Raw genomic sequence first — 20857 nt, 5'->3', positions numbered from 1 at the left:
TAATAAGACTTAATTTCTGTCTTGAAATATGCTTCAAGCTGTTCTGTGAAAAGAAGAAATTTTAAGTTAACCTAAGAATTTAAAACAATCCTGAGAAGTTACTTTCTGAGCTAAGCTGAAGACTATCTGCAGTCATACCATACTGTTCTCTTTACTGCACACAATACTGGGCAATCTCTGCCCAGCCCTTATTGTCTGGCTCCTTTTACCAAGTTAATTCCAAAATCACCAGTGGCTTTCACAGGCACCCACACACATCAGTAAATAAAATACGCCATTCTTGCTCCATGTTTCTGGAATGTTTCCCATGCCCCTCCCATGAACAGACTGCACATAAACTACACAGGGGTATAAGGTTCTTGTATTCCAGGGGGTATCATATATACATAGCAGGCACTCCATATAAAACCCCATCCACTATCATTCTGATCAAGATAACAAATGTTTTTGTCTCTTAAAAAAAATTACTGAATTTACTTCAGGGACATGGAGTATGAGTGAGCATGGAGCTCAGAGGACAACTTACAATGGAGTCCCCCTTCTGGTCGCCAGCCTTCCCTCCCCACCAACTTAACCATAGCATCACACAGGCCCACTGCTGACTTTGCTGCATTATATGCTTATTTTTAAGAAATACATTTAGATTTGTCCATGTGTCCATATATTCCAAATACAGACATAATGGTGACTATGACTGCCAAATAAAGTATGACTTTAGCTAAGATAAAGGAGCACTGACTTTAAGGATTTGTTATTTTCTGAATTTCCAAAAGTGAAATTTCTTCAAGGTTAGGACTTTTGTTATGACACCGTTTTAAAATGCAGTGCAGTTCCACTTTTACAGATAAAAGTAATTGCTTCGGAGGAGAGGGGCTCATTTTTACTATCACTTTCTTTCTCCATGATTTGAAACCCATTTGTGGCCCGTACCTACAGTTCAAACAGGAGAGAGCAGCTAGTTGATCCCTTAACCTGTATTTTGTTTGTTTTGTTTTGTTTTTCCGAGACATTCTCCGTAGCTTTGGAGCCTGTCCGGGAACTAGCTCTCATTGCCCAGGCTGGCCTTGAACTCAGAGATCCATCCGCCTATCTGTATTCTTACTGAACCCTTCCTCTCAGAATGTGTATACTACATTTTTATCTGCATGGTGCCGCTCTCATCAAAGAGGTATACCACAAGCTCCCACTATTCTGTCAAAAATAGCAAGAGATGAATTACACTAACCTTACTGTACTCCAGGAATCCCCAAGTTCTTTGGAATACTGTTTGTCAAACTGGTCCAACACAACTCTGCATAGCTGTTTTGCGAGCTTCCCGTCTGATTTTGCTTTCAGCTATGATGGTAAGAGAAAATTGCGAACGACACATTGTGATATTAACAAATTTATTGAAATTTGGCATTAACATGACCTTAATTTTTTTGTTTACATCCGTAATTATTCGTTGAGCATTTCATTACGTATTCAGTGTATTAATAATCACGCCCACACACTTCTCCAACTCCTCACACTACCCCTGTATGGTTCTCTCCCAACTTCGTGTCCTTTTTAAAAATAATACATGAATGAAATGGGCGGGAAGAAAACTTCCTCTCCCAGCGACAGTCACCTACTGCCAATAGCTACTCGGCCCAGAGAGAGGCTTCCTGCTTTTAAAGAACTACTTACAATAGTTCCTGCCTTGGGAGCAACACCTCACTTGTGACAAAATTATATTATTGCTAGTCTACCAATTTATGAAAATGGCGTTTCTCAAAATGGTAATTACCCCAATGAAAGGCCCAGGTTAAAGGTGGATGTATGTTAACAAAATTTCAGAAGGCATAAAAGTGCTTTGTTATTTTTTTTTAATAACACTGTAGAGATAAATCACCACAGCTGCGTTTCCGTAAACGTAAAATTACTCCCAAATGAAGTTTATTTATGGAAATAAAGGTCGCCGTAAATTCCTGGAACTCGCAGCAATTGCTTCACTTATCCACCCAAGCGCACCGAGGGCCTAGCCCATAGGCAGAACTAGAGGCACCGGCATCCCGGCGCGAGCCCCGGCGCAGGCTTCAGGGAGCGCAAGCGGACAGAAGCACGAGGAACGCGTTCGGCACGGCTCCCCATCCCGGTCCGCCCCGGCTCTCCGCGGCTTCAGTCCCAGGCACCGCGCCCGAGGGCCTCACCCGAGTCAGCATGCTCCCGCCTGAGCTCGCAGACTACGGATCTTTCGCAGGGTTCGCCCAAGAACAAAGAGAAACGCCACACTTCCGGGTTCTGCAAGGAGGTCACGGGTTGCCATACAGTTCCTGTTTCCGTTCTCGCGAAATTGTACTTTCAGTGCTCCAAATCCCGCCACAGGCACAGGTCCCGCGAGACCTACTCCGAACCTGTTTAATTTGCTCTGGGCTAAGCAGAGAGCCTGGGTGTTCTTTTCCAAAGTCACTCTTCGCGTCCGTACCCGGGGAGTCGACAAAAGATCTTTATCATTATTAGGCTGTCAGAGTTTTATAGCCAGAGGCATGGCAATTCATAAGACCGAGCTCCACGTTGAGGGAAGCGCTAAAAGTGTTAAGTGGTGCTTTTCCTTGGGATCGCCTGAGATAAGGCAGCCTTACAATGGGGAGTGTTAAATATTACACTGAAATACCGAGTGAAGCTCTCACCAGAGACTAGGAGCCTACGCTGAAGGCTGGCTGACAGTATCACCAGCCTGACAGGCATGAGACATTTGTGTCTGGGTGTATCAGCCTCCTGAAGCAGTGGACCCCAAAGAAATGGAAGAGAGGGGAACTTGTCTTGTAGAAGATTTTCAACAGTCGTAACATGTCATACCATCTTCTAACAAGAGGAGATTAAAACCCAGATAATGATTGCCCCCTAGTCCCAGGGACCACGGATGTTTCATTAGGACCCCAAAGATCAACATGGGGGAGTGTTTAGTGTATCTCTTTGTTCTTTTTCCCAATGTTCCTTTTTGTTCCTTTTTCCAATTCACATTCAATAAATGTTTTTCTTTTCTGCTTCCCGCTTTCATTTTTGTTTTCTAAATAGGCTTATTAAGGTTAAGTGGATGGACTTGATATAATAGCTATTATATCACAGATGCTTGATTAATGCATTGTTATAACCAAGAACTGAGACATGGGGACCACTGAAGAACCCACCAAGTTACCAGCACATTCAACAAGTATTAGGAATTACCATCGATTAGCATTTTCCTTGTTTTGTAACAAATCTGCAATTTCTCCGAGATGATTTGGTCTCTTACAATAAGTAGGCATCATCGTTTTGAGATAGCACTGGATGCTCAAAATGTCAGTAGAGGTATATGCAATAGGTAGGCGCTGGCCTCTTAACCCTGTTGCAAAGAAAATGGTCCTTAACCACTAATGTGATTTAAAGCTTGGCATGTTTATTTAGGCAAGTTTCTCAGAAATCTAAAGTGTCGTGTTAGAATTTCGATTCAGTGCAAAATAAATACATACAATATTTGGAATGCAAATAATTAAATGAATACCACCTGTTCTATATTTGGGGAAAAATAATTCATCTACCTTTTAGCTGTAAAAGAGAGATTTTGTATATTTTCTTTGTTCATTATAAAATGTTTCAACCACTGAATTAATATACTAACTTTATATTTGCAAAGTAGACCTAGAAAATAGGTAGCCTCATATTAGGATGTTAAACTTAGAAAAGTCAAATCTATTCGTAGACTTGTTTTGAACTACTGAAAACATTTTTTAAAACAGAACCGACAATTAAGTATGAGAATTTAGTTCAGTATTTCCTAGTTAATATTGTTTTGAGGTGGCGTCTCATGTAGCTCAGACTGGCCTTGAAATCACCAAGTAGTGAAATGATCCCCCTTCTTCCACCTCGAAGGTTCTGAGGCTATGTGTGGTATGCTTTTAGGCTTAGTTTATGTAGTTGCTGGCACTGAACTATAGTGTTGTGAATGCTAAAATGAACCACATCCCAGCCCCATTCATTTTTTTTCTTTCAATAATAGTTTCAAAGACTTGGTTGATTAATAAAGGATTAATAACCCCTCTAAGCATTTTTTTTAATTTAAGCATTTTTATCATTAAATCATTTGACATAAGGAGTGCTTTTGGATATACTTCATAACCTATTTCCAACAATTTTATAAATTTTCATATTTATACAAACTATGTCTCAAACTCATCTTGTTTATGGTGCCAAAAGGTAAAGATCCACTGGGTAGTAAGGCCAGTCAGACATTGTGTAAGCTCATTGTTCCTTGAAGCCAACGGCAATCAAGGTTAGAGAACATAGTCCAGGCAGTTGCGGACTTCCAGTTCAGGTGAGACTATTACTTTAGGGGCCCAGGTATTGTGTAGAAATCCAAGCACACAATCCAGTATAGAAGACGTAAATATGACCTCTATTTTTACTCCGTTTTAGGATTTTTTTGTTTGGTTGTTTGCTTTTTTGGTTAAACTTCCTTTTGTAGGGGGGCATAAAGTATGTTGTATAGGTAAGTATGAATGTATGTATTACTGATTAAATTTGTTCTAATACCTTCATGTTGGTGTTTGGTTTTTGTTTTGGGTGTTTGGTTCTTGAAGACAGGGTCTCCCTGTGTAAGCCTGGCTGTCATGGAACCCATTCAAGGCTGGCCTTGAAAAGATCCACCTGCCTCTGCCTCCCAGGACTGCACCACTATCCCTGGTTCACAGTTGAGTTTTAATCCCCAGTGTCTTGCTTAGGTTGGGAATGTCTTTAAAAGGGTTGACCATGTTAAAATGCTGTTGTGAGGATGAGTGCTACTCCAGATAAGTGACAGTTTTTGAAAGGGATACATTGAGACACACTAGAGACAATTGAGAAACAGTAGCCTGGCACTAAGGTAAAAAGCCTTTGAAAAAGTCAATCTTGCATTCACTTAGGCCTTAAACTTCCAGCCTTCGGAAATCAAAGAAAACAACTGTTTAATCCACTAAAATAGTTGTGCTTAGCTATGCTAACCCTAGTCCAACAGTAACAATAGGTGAAGAATAATATTCAAATGGTGTTTGATAAAACATGTAATTAAAAAGTTGAGGACCACTGATTAATTCACTGTGTTGTACACTATTCCCTCAACAGTATAAAAATGATGACTTATATCCTATTTACCCTTTAGTTATAAAACTGAGCCACCAATTAAAGGAAAAACTATTTCTCCTTTCCTGTTTTTTTTTTTTTGTGTGTGTGTGTGTGTGTGTGTGTGTTTGTTTCTGGAATGGAATAAGTTTCTACACTTCTGTTTCTACAAAACTAAAAGATTATTACTATTTTCATCATCTCTGCCATACTTTAAAACCTGCATTGTCTGAATTTACTCTCTGGATCAGATGATATATACCTCTCAATAAGTATCAGCAGAACATCACTTATAAAGTATCCTCTACTCAGACAAAAACAGGTAATAAAAGCCAGGGGGTAATAAGTTACAACTATATTTATAAAGCAGTTTCTACTTTAGAAAACATTTAGTCGAATGGTGGTGACAGACGCCTTTCACACCAGCATTTAGGAGGTGGATTTTCTGTTAAGTTTGAGGCCAGCCTGGTCTACAGAGCAGAGTTCCAGGACAGCCAGGACTACATATAGAAACTTGTCTTAAAAAAAAGTAAAACCAAAGCCAAACCAAACAAACCAATCAAAGAAACAAAAACAAACCCTTAAAGTTAAAAAAAAAGAAACAGCACTTAAATAACTATTAAAAATAATAAATTTGTTTGCCTCAGTACAGAAACAATTGAAAATTGGGGAAAACACAAATAAGATCTCTTGAAATTTCAGCTAGCATTCTGTACAATTCCACACCCCACATTCATTACATACAATACCATATATGTAGTATATACATATGAATTACCCACTAAGTGCACATGAAATTTTCTTCTAAATAAGATAAAATATATCTTTTGGGAAGTAGAGTTAACAAAACACTGGTGACAGTAGCACACACACACACACAAATCACAATGTTGTTTCTAACATCTTTATATAGTGTTCATATAAAAAAGAATTTACTTTAATCCACCAATTTAACTCTTTCCATAGTAATAATGCAAAAAAAAATCGATTTTCTAAAGAAATTCATTCAAAATCAGGAAAGGAAAAGATACATGGGATACTGGTGTAAATTATTTTTTATTCTGTGAAATGTTATAATTCATGATGAATAAGAATGAAAATGTATAATATAACAAAATAAGCATAGAAGTGTTAAAATCTGAAGGGATTTACAAAACATCTTTTAGAGGATTTTTACACTGCTTTAAGAAAACATATTATTATTGAAAACATCAATTCTAGTTTATGTTACATTCAATTTCAAAATCATTTTTATGAAATAGAGTCAGCAATTACTGAATTCTACAGTAAACATTGGTAGGAAGCAAGAATTTTTTTTAAAAAAAATCTTTATTCTCAAAGCAGATGAATGTTAAAAGATAGCAAAAGTGCGAGTTTAGTTTTAAAAGGGAATTTAAATATTACAAAATGAACTAAAAAGATGAGCACTTGTTCCTCTAAAATCCAGTTCCGATTTAGCATCCTGTGTTCATGTGATTCTCCTAAAAAACCTAATTCTGCATATAGGTTTTGCATAGAAATGAAAATGCTTTTTTGTCAGTATGCAAGGTAGGTACCATGTAAAAACTCACAGAAACTCCAACAATGCTAACTAGAATAACGTGACCTAATTGATCCAGGTCCAGTGAGCTAAAATGTGAACACAATACCCTATAAACATTTAAAAGACAAATAATCATGACTATCTACCTTAGATGGACTTACATTCAGAAACCAGTATATGTCAATTGCCAGTATAAGGTACCAGTCTTAGCAATGTGATAGGGGAATTGTTCTTTATATTCACCTTGACTTAAAGGCATACTTTCAATTGATTATTACATTATAAATCTATTACTAACTGATGAACAGGGAGCCTTATGAATGGCACTCAAGAGTAAAACAAGTGCTATCATTTGAAATAAAGAAGTCATGTTGGAATTTGCTCTTTATAAAAGGATTTGAGCAAACATTTTCACTCAAATGACTGTGTTTGCTGTAAAGCTGGACTCTCGAGACCCACAGCAGCCTTTGCAGTCTTCTTACCTTTAAGTTCAAGGCATGGAAAAATGAAAGCAACCCAAGGAGTCAGTGAGCTCCTAATGGATCGAAGTGATGGCAGAGGGTACCTGAGTTCGGAAAGTGTCCGGTCCTTTAGGGGTTTGAATAATGCCTCACATTTTTACTAATTTAAACAGATTTAGGATGTTTCTGAAAAGATATTTCACATGTCTTAACATTTATTGAGATCATCACCAAAGAAAACAATGACAACAGAATAGAATTCTCTCCTCAGGTACTATTTTTAAATCACGTAATCGGGTAGAATCAAGCAAGGTCTGAGAACTTGCTTTTTAAAATAGCAACTATTTAAAAAAACTATTTGAAAATTATGTCAAAATAGGGTGTACATTTTAAAAATAATGTTATCACAAAACATACCTCAAGCCAGTTAAACATATCCTGCTTGTACACTTCATGACTGTCAAGTAAATCAACTTTCTACCCAGACAGTTTAATGAACACATCTGTAGAAAAGTGCACAGTCAATACAATAGCAAATTCAAACAAAAGCTTTAGAAAAAAATATAAAAATAGTTAAAATTTAGATTATAAATTCCCAGGAATTCCCTTTTAATGTACATGTACCTTATAAAACATGTTTAATGCATAGAAATACAGATTATTAAATAATCAGGTATGTAGAGTCCATTGGCTCCATTTCTGAGGAGGTTTTCCTTTAGGAGAATGTCCAAGAGTAGGCACGTGTAAACCAAAAACTCAACATCTTGCTAACTTGGCCAAATGCTCTGGTCATTTTGTTTCCTTTCTGCTTTAACCACAGCACATGGAGACATAAAGGATCAGGTCAGAAGTTCTTGGGTATTCTTTCCTCCATGGCCTCATGGATCTCTTGCCCCAGTTGTCAGTGTTCAGGGCTTTTCTGTTTGGGGAAAGGTCTCAGTTCACTTTGTTGGTATTAAAAAGACCAACCCAACTGACTTGGTTATGAGATCATGTCCTGAGCATCACCATTAGGTCTCTGTCGCACAGCCAGGGGAGGCAGTGGCTTCCCATAGAAATCTGCATAAAGAAGGGAAATGGAAAGCATAAAACAGTATGGTAATCAAGTTTGTCACAGCTATTCTTTTCCAGCCAACAGCTTTAAAACAAAATGCAGACAATTCTCAAATGAGTGAATGGGGGGAGGGGGAGAGACAGAAAATGGAAGCAGACAAAAATCCAAGAAAATATGAATGAATTCAAAACATAACAACATGGGTAAATTCTAAATGACTGGTAAAATGTTGTACCAAACAGACATACTTAAAGTTTTTTTTTTTAATTGCACATTCACATTAGGAAAAAAAATATAAAATATTGAGGATCTATGCCATCTGCTACTAAGCCCCTGGTCAGTTACTATTTGTATACGCCATGTTTCTTTCTAATGATTGGTATAGGAGGTTATTCGGTCTATGTGTTGCTTTCATTGGTTGAATAAAGAAACTGCCTTGGCCTTTTGATAGGGCAGCACTTAGGTAGGCGGAGTAGACAGAACTGAATGCTGAGAAGGGCAGACAGAGAACCGCCACGGAGCTGCCAGGTCAGACATGCTGAATCTTTCCTGGTCAGCCATGACCTCGTGGTGACATGCAGATTATTAGAAATGGGTTAAATCAAGATGTGAGAGTTATCCAATAAGAGGCTAGAACTAATGGGCCAGGCAGGGTTTAAATAAATACAGTTTCTGTGTGATTATTTCAGGTGTAAGCTAGCTAGGCATTCGGGACAAAGGGCCTGCGCTCCTCTCGGGTGGCTGGGACAACAAGCAGCCCGCTTGTTCCCTACAACAAATGATCATCATGTCTAGGTATTTTAGGAGAAGCAAACTAACCTCCCTTACCTAATCCTACTACAATTCTGTGGTTTGCTAACTATATTGTACAAAATGATCTTTCTTTTTGAATATGTAAATTACTAGTAACTGAATCCAGAGTCTCATGCATGCTAGGTAAGTCCTCCATTATTGAGTCATCTTCCCAGGACCACAACCTTTCCATTTATCATAAAATCATACTCTTTACTTGTTTGTTTGTTTGCTTGTTTTTTCAAGGTACTACTGCCTGGCTCATTTATATTCTTTTAAAAAACATTACATTTACTTATTCTTATGTTTGTGCATGAACAATGTGTGGGAGTTGGTTCTCTCTTCAACTGTGTTGATCTTGTGGATCAAATTCAGGTCTTTAGGCATGGCAACATAAAGTACCTTTACCAGCTAAGTTGACTCACCGACTCAAATTTCTATTTCTTTCTTTGCCACAAATTAGATTATAAAGCTAATGTCACATTTAAGTCATCTTAAAATTATTTTAGAAGCACAAGTGTACAAAAGCACTTAAGATAAATATATTGGAAATGTACGAGGGGAAATATTTTTAAAGCAAATGCAAATAAAAAAACAAAAACTAAGCTGCCAAGAAAGAAATATTAAAGTAATAATATAAACATAAAATATTAAAGTATAGATTTCAAAACCAGATAGACCTAAGTTCAAGTCTTGATTCTGCAACTTAGTGGAATAAAAGCTTTGGCTCTTGCCTAAAGTAGCTTGGCAAACAATATTACATGGCAATTTGGAAGAATTATAATTGTCAAGCATAATGGTAGGTACCTATTACTTGTTATTATTATTATGATAAAATTATAAGATATAGCCAATTATGTTAATGAATTTTAAAATATTTTTATTAAAGGACCAAACGTATGTATGTAGGATGTCCTTTTTGTCTTCCAAAAAATTAGTCTATTTTTGAAGTAGGTTCTGTATCACTTCCTTACAGGAAACTAAATCATCCTATAAGATACAGCATTTTAATTTTCTAAACATATTCATGGTGATTATCAAACATTTTTAAGATGAAATTTAGAGAGCAGTGAAAAGATACAAATATATTTAACTTTCTTTATAATTTTAAGCTTTGACAATATTCTTTAATTTCTATAGCTGGTATTTTTGACTATCTAAACTGATTCATTTCTCATGATGTGGAATATAGATTGAGAATGCTCACAATATAAATACGGACTCTCATTTTATGCCTCTCCGAATGCTTCTGTTTTACCTGTTACACAGAGAAAGCTTTGTAGGCAATAACAGTGATTATAGAAACATGCTATTACCAAAGCAAATGCCTGTAATCAAAGTAAGAATCTCCCTTAAGCTGCTTTCAATCTGATAATGGCAATTTTTGTCAAGGCAGTGAAGTTTAAATCACAAGCCCTGTACATCTGGTTTTTAATTATCCACTAGCTCATTGTAAGTCACTGCATATTTATCACCAGACTTTGGACCACATATATCTATATACAATTGGAAAGAAATGGGTTCAAAATTAGTAATAAGAAGAGGGTTTGAGGGGATGGCTCTGAGGTTAAGAACACAGGCTACTCTTCCATGGGGACCAGGGTTCAATTTCAGCAACCATAATATGGCTCACATATATCTGTAACTCTGATTCCAAGGCTCTAATACTGTTTTGCAGGTACAGGCCCACATATGGCACACAGACATACACACAGGTAAAACACTCATACACACTAAGTAATTTTTTGTTGTTTTCTTAAACATTAAATCTAGTAACACTATGTCCATGTAATAAATGACCATTAGCTCCTGAAAAATTACTAGTAGTAAGCCTTTATATTTTAATATATAGGGCCTTTACCATCTAGCCCAATGCCAGAAATCCATTTTCAATGTTTTCTATAATTTTAAATTTCCTCTCTTAACCACTATGTAACTTCATGCCTTCAGACCATTTTTCAGACAAACTACTCTTCTTTTCTATCTCTGTTTTTGTTGCTGTTGTTTGGTTTTTCTTCTTCAGACAGGCTCTCATGTAGCTTAGGCTGGCCTAGAACTCCCAAGCCTTTTGCCTCAGCATTTAACGGTGGTAGCATTACAGACATGCTTACATTTGGATCCTGTTTATGCTGGCTTTTCTTATTTGAACCCATAGTTTTTATGTCTCTTTCTATAACTTACCATGGAGTTTCTGAAAAGTACTCCAATTTTCCACTAAAGAACTTATTGTTTCAGATAAGTAATTTGGAGAACTACAGTAATTTGGAGGACTATTTTTTCTATTAAATCAGAAAAAAATGCATGTCTTATTCATCTTGATATCACAAATATTTAGCTGGTGTCAAATAAATATACACTGTTATTGTTTGTGTCTGAAATGATCCCTTCCCCCTTCCCAGCTCATGTGTTTCAACACAATAGTCCTGAACTGGTGGTGCTGCCATTTTGAAGGTGGAACCTACAGAAAATTAATAAGAGAGGGATGAAGTACTTGCTGCGATGAATATTATTAGCATTTCCTAGACTTTTAGTTAGTTTTCAGGATGAATATAGGAGAGTGTAGAGCTATTGGCTAGAGAAGCTCTAGAATGTTATATATGAAAAAATCAATGGACATTCTGCTACACATCTAGAAGCTAAGGCCAACAGAGACACATGTAGTGAAGGCCACCAGCATGAGGATTCAGATGGAAACAAAGACTCTACTGGGTTTGGGTAAGTGGCCATTACACAAAGATTCTAGCCACATCATAGTCATTCTAAATTCAAAAGTAATAGACAATTTTATTTGGTGTTTAACATTCAGACTGTAGCATGGTTACTGTTAAATGCTTTCAGTTACATACTAAGAACAGAGAGCAAAGAATGGAAAAGAAAGAGAAGCAGCAGTTGGGCCTGGAAAAGGAAAAGAGCACATTTATCACAAAGCAAGTGCAGACACTGTAGGCCTGGTTACTAAAGAGATTAGCATCAGGAAAGAGAAGCTACACACTTCAAACACTGCACTACAACAACAGAAAGGGTAAACAGGAAGCTATAGTTCCAGAGAAGGGCCTAGAATGTAAAAGTACAAACTCACATGGAAGATTTTCATTTACAAAGAGAGAACAGAGAAGGTGAATCCTAGCATTTGGTGGACAGAGGCAGGTGGATCTCTGTGAGTTCAAGGACATCCTGGTCTAGAGAGTGAGTTTCAGGACAGCCAAAGATACACAGAGAAACCCTGTCTCAAAAAAAAAACAAAAATTAAAAAGAAAAATAAAAGAAATAGAGTTTAGAATAAAGCCATGTAGATAGAAAATACACAGAGACTCTGGATACTGTATATATATTATTGTGTTGTCTTTGAATTGCATGACTGCTGAGGAAAGAGCAACAGCTGCTAAGACATTTGATTATAAATGCTGCTGAATTAATCCAACATATATATTTTGAAAATGCCTTGACTTCAAAATTGAAGTAAAAAAATATGTTACTTTGGAGAAGAGGTTTTGCTTTTGTTTCCCCAGGAATTGAGAAGTTGTGAATTCATTCTGGGTTAAGAAACATCATGTTTGATCAAGGAAGACCCCCTGAGAAATCTTCGATAGGAGCAGATGGCCCAGATGTCTGAGTTCTACATCCAGAACAGTTTCAAGACTGCTGGCTGAGATGATCAAGCCTCATAGAATACTCCAGTCAGGACTTTGTCATAATTCTAAAACTTCTTTAGGTCCCCATAAGATTATCATCAGCCCCAATCAGCAGAAAGTAGCCTAGAAAACTACACTTATATTCCTCCCCCCCAAATGGATTATGGCTATTTATCTTTGTTTAGAGTGTTGGTTATAAGATGTTATGGCTAATGGTCTGGACAAAAAGCTAAACAAAGGATATTATATTCAGAGTTCTTGTTTTGAAAAGGGGGTTACTGTGGGACAATGGTCTTTTATCCTGTCACTTGTATTATTTTAATAAAACACTGATTGGCCAGTAGCCAGGCAGGAAGAAGAATTGGGGAGACAAGAACAGGAGGATTCTGGGAAGAGGAAAGAGTCAGTCTGCAGTCCTCACCCAGACACAGAGCAAGCAAGATGAGAACACATCACTGATAAAGGAAGCAAGCCACGTGGCTAGCACAGCCAAGAATTATGGGCTAATATAAGTAGTAAGAGTTAATAAGAAGCCAGAACTAATTAATAGGCCAACTAGTTTATGATTAACGTAGACCTCTGTGTGTTTCTTTGGGACTGAATGGCTACAGGACTGGGCAGGACAGAAACCCCTGGCAACAGGTGACCTACTAGGAAAAGGCCACCAAGAAAAACATTTTGTAGCCATGAAGAGACACTTAGCTCTATCTTCAGCTGGTAGTAGAACTTGCTATTGTCCCTGTGGTAATGGTTTGCAGGCATAAAGAATGGAAGAGTTACAAGATTGTGGAAGCAGCTGAACGAGGTACAGAGGACAGCCTAAGGCAGGGGCATGTTTAGCAATAGCAGATTCTCTGAGAAAAGTCTCTGGCAATGGGAACCAAGAAGCTGTGAAGATGAGGCCTAAGGTGCTACACTGGGATCAACACAACATGGGATGTCTACTGAGGAGAACTGTAAGTCCTGGGGAGCTACTAAAGAGAAAGGCCACGTGTGCTGCAATTGACAAAGCCCGGGTAAAGGACGGAACAAGACCAATGGAACTGATATACCACCATGGGTCTTATATGCTGTACATGTAACAGCAGGATTTAATATTTGCCCTATGAGGCTTTGGTCTTGCTTCAGAGCCATCCTTCCTTGCTATTCTGTTCCTCTCTTCTGGGAAGGGAATGCTTATTCTCTGTCATTTTATACTGGAAGTAAATAACTTTTTTTTTTTTTTAATTTTAGAGGGTTTGTAACTAAGAGATTGTCATTCAGAAGAAACACTGAACTCTGGAATTCTGAATAGTGTTGGGATTGGTAAAACAACAGAGACTGTTCAAATTAGACTGAATGCATCGGCACTATGAGATGGACAGGGTCCAGAAGTAGCAGGCTACATTTTGATTCTAAACTCTTCCTACATGAGTATGTGTGTGAATATTTGGACCCCCACTAATGGCACTGTTTAGCACCATCAGGAGATGGAGCAGGTCACTAGGGCAGCCTGTGAAGGCCACCCATGTTCTGGTTCTAGACAGAGCCCTCTATGCTTCTGTATGGTGGCATGCCATCGAGGTGCCACTGTAAGCTCTCTGCTCTTGTGAGAAATCATTTGTCTATGTATATGTATAAATATAAATGGACAAACTAACACTATTTTCTAATACTGAGTAGTTACATTGATAATGAACTCTAATATGAATAAAGTCAGGTTATGTAATAAACAGGATTAAACCTATTATCAATTAAAATATTACAATGCAAATATCAGTAAATAAAGTAGAAATGTGTAATTCTACTGGAACTACCTTATCAGGAAGTATAAGAGTAAACTCACTTATTTATAAATATAATTTTTTAATTTTCACCAATGATCATGTAGAAACCATTAGGGACCCGTACAGTATTCTGAAAATAAAAGCAAGAAGCAGGCTTGACTACTTTCGAATAGTATCAGTTCAGTTTGACAAATGTAGAGTTTATGGTAACGCTTTTTCTAAAGATTCAGTGTCTTTTTCTACTAAGTGATCCTCTTAGGAAACAGTTCTATTACATTAACACAGAAAGTGTATTGGATGCTCTTAATGAACAAGTTATGGAGCTACAGTTAGACTTAGTCTTTTGCATTCTAGGTTCAATGTGAAAGCCTAGGCCTGGGAGTCCTAACTATCTTTCCTTAGGCTTTATTTCTTGGAGTTCTAAGGCAAGGCACTATGAAGATTATAGCTATGCCCATTTCATAAGGAAAACTGTTTTCTTGATTCAAAAAGGCTTCAAAAGCCTTTCTGTATTTGGTTTACTAATCTGATCTCTCATTTAATAAGGTGTGCTGATCTTGACTTCTTTTAATGTTTAGTAACTGGATTAAGCAGTTACGTTCATGATCACACAGTGCACTGAACACAGGCAGGCATGACAGTTTTCTAGCACGGTCCATAAAGCTGCAGTTGTTGGAAAGCTTTCCCATCTTATAATTGTTTCTCTTAGGTTTATCATGAATAAATACAAGAATGAATCTTCATGTATTTATATTAAGATTAAAAATTCAAATTATATAATAGTAAGGTGTATTTAAAAATTAGAAAAGAAAAATGAATATTAAACGTATAATGAAAAGGATGGTAGTGGATCTGAGGGCTATCAAAAATAAAATACTAAAACTGTGAAGTTATAAGATAAAGAAAAGTGGATGGGTCATGCAGAGATGATATTTGAAAACTGATCCTTTTGTATTACCATTATGACGTGTTTCACCAAGAGGCTCAAGTTTTGGAAGTCTAGTGACTTTGGGGGTTCCCCAGCCAACTACAGGAAAAGAAAAACATTGAGAAGCTCTGTTAAATGAATACTTGTTAAGGTCTTTGCAGAGGATCCCTCCTTGACAGGAAATGTACTTCACATTTTACATCAATTTGATATGTCACACAATTCTGAACAGGTGCATTTTCAAGGGGCGTCATTCACCACGTTACTATAGGATGATAACATTTGCTTTAGAATATTATAATTATATTAATGTTAGTTACAGTTAACTCTCAACACACTTTTAGTGATAAATTCACACCTCTTCTCACCATCACAGATAAACTATTGGCTACCATTATAATGACTAGCACAGGCTAAGAGAACTGTTTTGTTAAAAAATAAGATAAGAAATGAATCTTATAAAAAGTTCATAATCAAAAATATTACCATTTGAAGCTTTGGCACAAAGTCTACACAAATGTATGTATTTATTTCAGTCACATATATTTACCAACAACTGTAAGAAGGGGGCCACTATGCTCAGTGCTTCCATTATCTCCTGCCACATCTTAGGAGGTGAATATACACGTTGCATTTATATTGAGAAAATCACAGTTATATTAACTTTTAGGATAATCTAAAATCTCAATCTAGTTGCCAATCCATTAAACTTCAATTCCCTTCAGCTATTTCAAATATAATTTGATCACATTCTAGGGATTATTGTATAAAATTATATTAATACATATAATTAATACCATATAATTCTTAAAACAACAAAGAAATGTTAACAAATGCTGTGTAACACAGACAGTAAAGGGTTCTTTCTCATGAAATAATGAAAACACTAAATACCAATTTCTTCTTCCTTTCTTCCTACAGTGCTTAAAGCAGTGTTTCTATATCCAGTGTCAGTATCAATTTCTCACCAGGAGGGGGCGGTGGGGGTGGCGTGGGACTTTTAGGCACAGACTCATCTGTATTGACTGGCTCCACACGATGACTCCTTTTCATTCTTAGTTTCTTAGTTCTCTTTTTACTGTTCTCTATAAGAATATAGACATAGAACTTAAGTTCATAAAAATGTGAACTTCTATAAAGTAAAAACAAAGATGAAAATGAGACTATTGCTATTATTACCATAATAACTGATTACACTCAAGTTTGGGAACTACTATCCACAACCAAGTATGAACTTACATACACTAAGAATACATTTTAGAAGGCCGACAGGAAAAGTATACGATTAATGAATAAAACACCAACATCCAATTTCTAAGAGAAGTCTTCATTTCGAAAATGAACTAGCATTTCTTCCAAACTCAAAAGTCATTTTAAACAACTATAATTGTCTAAGTGTAGGAATTTCCATAAAACTCAGAAAGGCGTACAAAAAAAGGAGAGATGGTGACACTCCTCATGAGTGTGTCCAGTGTAAGTATTTGTAAACACATCGCACTGGTAGACCTATCAGAATCTAATATTCTTTAAAAAGCAAAAACAGAAGTGATACAGAATCTCAAAGAAACACATGAACAGTTGAGGCTCTCTATATGAATGTATAAATTTTAATAACATAAAACCAAAATTGAAGAGTATATTGAACAAACTTAGAACAAAGTTATAAAAGTATCTCACCTAAAAAATTCTGAACTAAAATTTACTTCATCTATTTAAATATACATGCAACATATCAGATATATAACAATTCATATTCAAAAATGAAAATTATCTGTAACATAAACAATAACCAACATCTGTGAAACCTACAAAGCTATAGGGAATACAAAAAAAGTCTAGAAAACAGTATTTTGTGAGCAAATGTAATCTCACTTCAGGTAGGATAAAAACAGAAATAAAAAGTATTATATTACAGAACTATTTCTGTGAACATGATAAAAATCAAGTATAAGTTTCCCTTCTATATGGCAGGTATGAAATGATGTGATTTAGCACCTGATTCTGATGATCGCTGGTCTAGCTCCTCTTCATTGTCCAGTTGCTGTGACAGGGCCTCCTTGTAACTCTCCACCAACCTACTGTCATTGTTTTTGTGGCAGCCACTAGGTTGGCTCTGCGACTCTACTTGTTCCTGCTCTACTTTATGTTCTGGGAGGCAAACCTCGCTCTCTTTCTCTGTAGTCTGCTTCTTTTTCTCTTTTTCTTGCTTTTTTTCATTCTAACAAAAATGAAATACATTTATCTTTATCACAACAGTGATATTTAAGATCATTTCAAGGAAAAAAATCAAGTAAGCACTTTGGTGAATTGATATCACCATGAAATGTGCAATGAATTGCAAATATAGCATTAAAACACACTAACTGCTAAATATTCACTACAGAGGTCTAAAAACATAAATATTGAGATGACCAATGTTCTGTTTATAATTACGAATGGTTTCTCAGTCTTTCCTGCACTCATATAGCCACACACTACCAATAAACATATGTGAATGTTATTCTGTCTGTATACATGTAATACTTACCTGTTGATAAAACAAAAATGAACTCAAGGTTTTATTTTAAAATGTTTCCTTTCATATTAATGAATGCATAAAGTACTTAAAATAGCACCTCAAGTGCAGTAAACATTATGTGGTAGATACCATTAATTTCATCAACTGAATTAACATTTCTGTTTGTTTGTAGTATATATGTATGTGTGAATGTATGCATGTATTCTATGCATGCATGTATACACATACACTTGTTACTGTGGGTGTATGTTGAGTTCAGAAGCTGGGAACACATGGCTTAAGATAGGGTCTCTAAGTAAATCTGAAGCTAAATTTGGCTAGATAGGCTGGTTAACGAGCTACAGAGATCCCTGTCTGTGTCTCCAAGCCACATTGTGTATTACAGCCACATTCCACCATGCACATCTTTTTACAGGATTCTAGGTATTGGGGCACAAAGGTCATTGCGCACACAGATCACTAGGAAAACCACGAATGTTAAACACACAGGGACCTTTTCTCAGCAGAGGATATAAGATAAAGTACCTGTTTCCCCACCCAGAAGAAGCATCCATTTTTTTTTTTTTTACTTTTTTGCTTTCTATGGAAACAGACGTCACCCACCTTTAGCTATAGAGGGAGACCTCACCCAAATTCCCTAGAATGATTATCCCAGACTCTTCCCTCCCTAGACCCTTACCCATCCTTAGGGAAGATGACATGGGTACTTCATATCCTGTTGACCTCTATGCTATCTCGGTCAGAGACCACACTAGATTCTAGTCTCTTAGAGATCCCACTCTGATGGGAGCATGTACTCTGTAAAGGAGTTTCTATGTAGCCACAACTTAAGCTTTATTGTGCACATGGAGGTGGACTGACTGTTGCCTAGAAACCTTTCCCCATATTGTACTGTATTTTAAATATGCTGACAACAAACCGCCTGGCATCAGAACCCCCAACAAAGTCTGATCCAGGTTGACAAAGTCAATCTGCCCGGGGTTTTCATTCTCATCCCTTCAAGTAGTTGTATTCTTATCTGACTCCTTCAGGTAACCCCTCATTCAGGGATCTAAACCCAGGTCCTCAGGCCTGTGGATAAGGTAATGAGCTCTCCCCCTAATTTTCCAATTACATTAGTATTTTTAAATGGCTGTAGCATTGTAGGGAGAGAGAAGTCCTGAGTGAATGTCTATTGTTGACTTGGGCATAGCCCTGACAGGACTGCAATATCTCAGACTATGGGAATGGCAAAGAAACGCCTCACCCGACTCCATTCCCCATCCCCAGGGTTAGGTTCTAATGGATGGCAAAGCCCCCTTGGAATCCAATTGCAAATGTGGACAGTGTGTGCAGAAAATGTTCCTGGCAGGTCCTGACCCTTTTGTGACTCGGAGACTGCTCTACTACAGAGACTCTGCCTATTGAAAGTAGCTAACCTGCCTCCTTGTTCAGAAGTACCTAACAATGCTGCCTCCTTGTCCCCTCTATGCAACGACACTGCCTCTCTGTTCAGCTGTACTTAATAAACACTCTGAGCTTCCCATGTGCTGTGGCTCCTCCACCTAGCCCAGATGTTTCTCTGTTGCCTCCTTTTCATTCCCTCACCACCCTGAATATGATAATCCCTGGAGTCATGCAGAATTTGGCAGTATTAAAATGTATTTACTCAATGACATTCCAACAGATGAAGTTATGTTAATTTTTCCCTATTATAAGAAGGAAATTACCTTAGTGTTTTAAATTACATTCTTATCAGTTCAGCTATGGATCAGCTGGTCAGTATATTTTAAAGTAAAAGCAAAACTTAACTTCAGAAAAATTGAATCAATTATATATGCCAGGGTTGGGAGAATGACATTTCTTTCCAAGTAATTCTGAGGATGGATGATAGTGGAGACTGAACTCAGGGCCTGTGTCTACTAGGCAACTGCTGTACCACTCTCTGGGTCACTGCCAATGCTGTAAGGCTGTAGCTCTGCTAAACCAGCAAATGTTAACTGGCACTGTTTTAATTTGATTTAGGTGTGACCTGACAATAATTTTGTTACTACTGGAGAAGATTATTAAACACCTTTAAGGCCACGCCCTCTCCACCTTTCAGAGTCCAATGCCCAGGTTTTTTATTATTCTTTAGTAAATTTTAGTATTAGTACATTGTCACAGGACTATGAGTCTGGTGTGTCTCTTTTTAACATGAGGTTTATTTTATTTATTTATATTTTAATTTTCATTAGGTATTTTAACTCTGTATAGCAATTCTTCTAAATTCAAATGCAATAAAATCTAATTTTTCTTTATGATTTGTAGCTTGAGTATTTATGTAAATGTGTAATATACATGAGTATAACATAATTTATTTATTTATTTGTTTTATTTATTTTTTAACATAATTTAAAATATAAATATTAAATTATATTTTTAATTATCACAACAAGAAAATAATATCAATCCTACTACAAAAAATATCAAATTTAATATGGCAAACCAGTTTTTATCAAACACAGTAACTATAAAATATTCAGCTTTTACTTTTATTCCTGTATATTTTGAAGCCATATTTCTCTTCTGACTGTGGGGTCCAGCCATGATAAGCTAAGTCTGGCCATGTCACTCAAAGGAAGTTCTTTACTTCCAACCATTATCAACTGGGACTCTGGCCATCGATAAATTTAATAAGAGGTCTGAGTCTCAGTAGTTTACCCTGAGACAATGCCTGGCTGCAGTAGGAACCACACAAATTGCCCAACCCCCACTCAAGAGCAGACCATTCAAAGGAAATGCCTGGCATTCCAAGAGCTGTAGATAAAGACACCTGCCAATACGCCTCAACAGGACACCCCTAGACATATATTAGCCAATCAGGGGCCCTAAACATACGCCTCAACAGGACACCCCTAGACATATATTAGCCAATCAGGGGCCCTAAACCTCAGAGATCCCTCATCCCCCCACCTTTACTACTATAAAACCCTCTAATTGAGCTCCAGGCTCTCCGGTTATTCCAATATGCTGAACATGCAGAGAGACCGAGTTTGCAAACTTGATTAAAATTAAGGCTCTTTGCTTTTACATATGGGACTCGGA

General features: G+C 36.9%; 2 protein-coding genes across 3 annotated transcripts in view; both read right to left on the bottom strand.

The window, feature by feature from the left end:
- Nsun3 (NOP2/Sun RNA methyltransferase 3) overlaps nucleotides 1-2258 on the bottom strand; it is a 40779-nt gene extending 38521 nt beyond the window's left edge. Inside the window, exons 1-2 of the mRNA XM_057765037.1 lie at nucleotides 2172-2258; nucleotides 1226-1335 (exon numbers count right to left, since the gene is read on the bottom strand). Of these exons, the coding sequence (XP_057621020.1) occupies nucleotides 1226-1335; nucleotides 2172-2183 (122 nt within the window). The 5' untranslated portion in view covers nucleotides 2184-2258. The remainder of the gene's footprint in view (nucleotides 1-1225; nucleotides 1336-2171) is intronic.
- Nucleotides 2259-6232: 3974 nt separating this feature from the next.
- Arl13b (ADP ribosylation factor like GTPase 13B) overlaps nucleotides 6233-20857 on the bottom strand; it is a 59072-nt gene continuing 44447 nt past the window's right edge. The window contains exons 7-10 of one of the 2 annotated variants that reach the window (XM_057765356.1): nucleotides 17269-17491; nucleotides 16242-16358; nucleotides 15304-15372; nucleotides 6233-8160 (exon numbers count right to left, since the gene is read on the bottom strand). In XM_057765356.1, coding sequence (XP_057621339.1) covers nucleotides 8084-8160; nucleotides 15304-15372; nucleotides 16242-16358; nucleotides 17269-17491 — 486 coding nt within the window. In that variant the 3' untranslated portion in view covers nucleotides 6233-8083. The remainder of the gene's footprint in view (nucleotides 8161-15303; nucleotides 15373-16241; nucleotides 16359-17268; nucleotides 17492-20857) is intronic. The other variant, XM_057765357.1, reaches the window with a different exon arrangement.

Source organism: Chionomys nivalis, chromosome 3 (assembly GCF_950005125.1).
Source record: "Chionomys nivalis chromosome 3, mChiNiv1.1, whole genome shotgun sequence".
Taxonomy (NCBI): domain Eukaryota; kingdom Metazoa; phylum Chordata; class Mammalia; order Rodentia; family Cricetidae; genus Chionomys; species Chionomys nivalis.
Note: the sequence above shows the minus strand (reverse complement) of the source record. Positions and strands in the feature narration are given on the sequence as shown.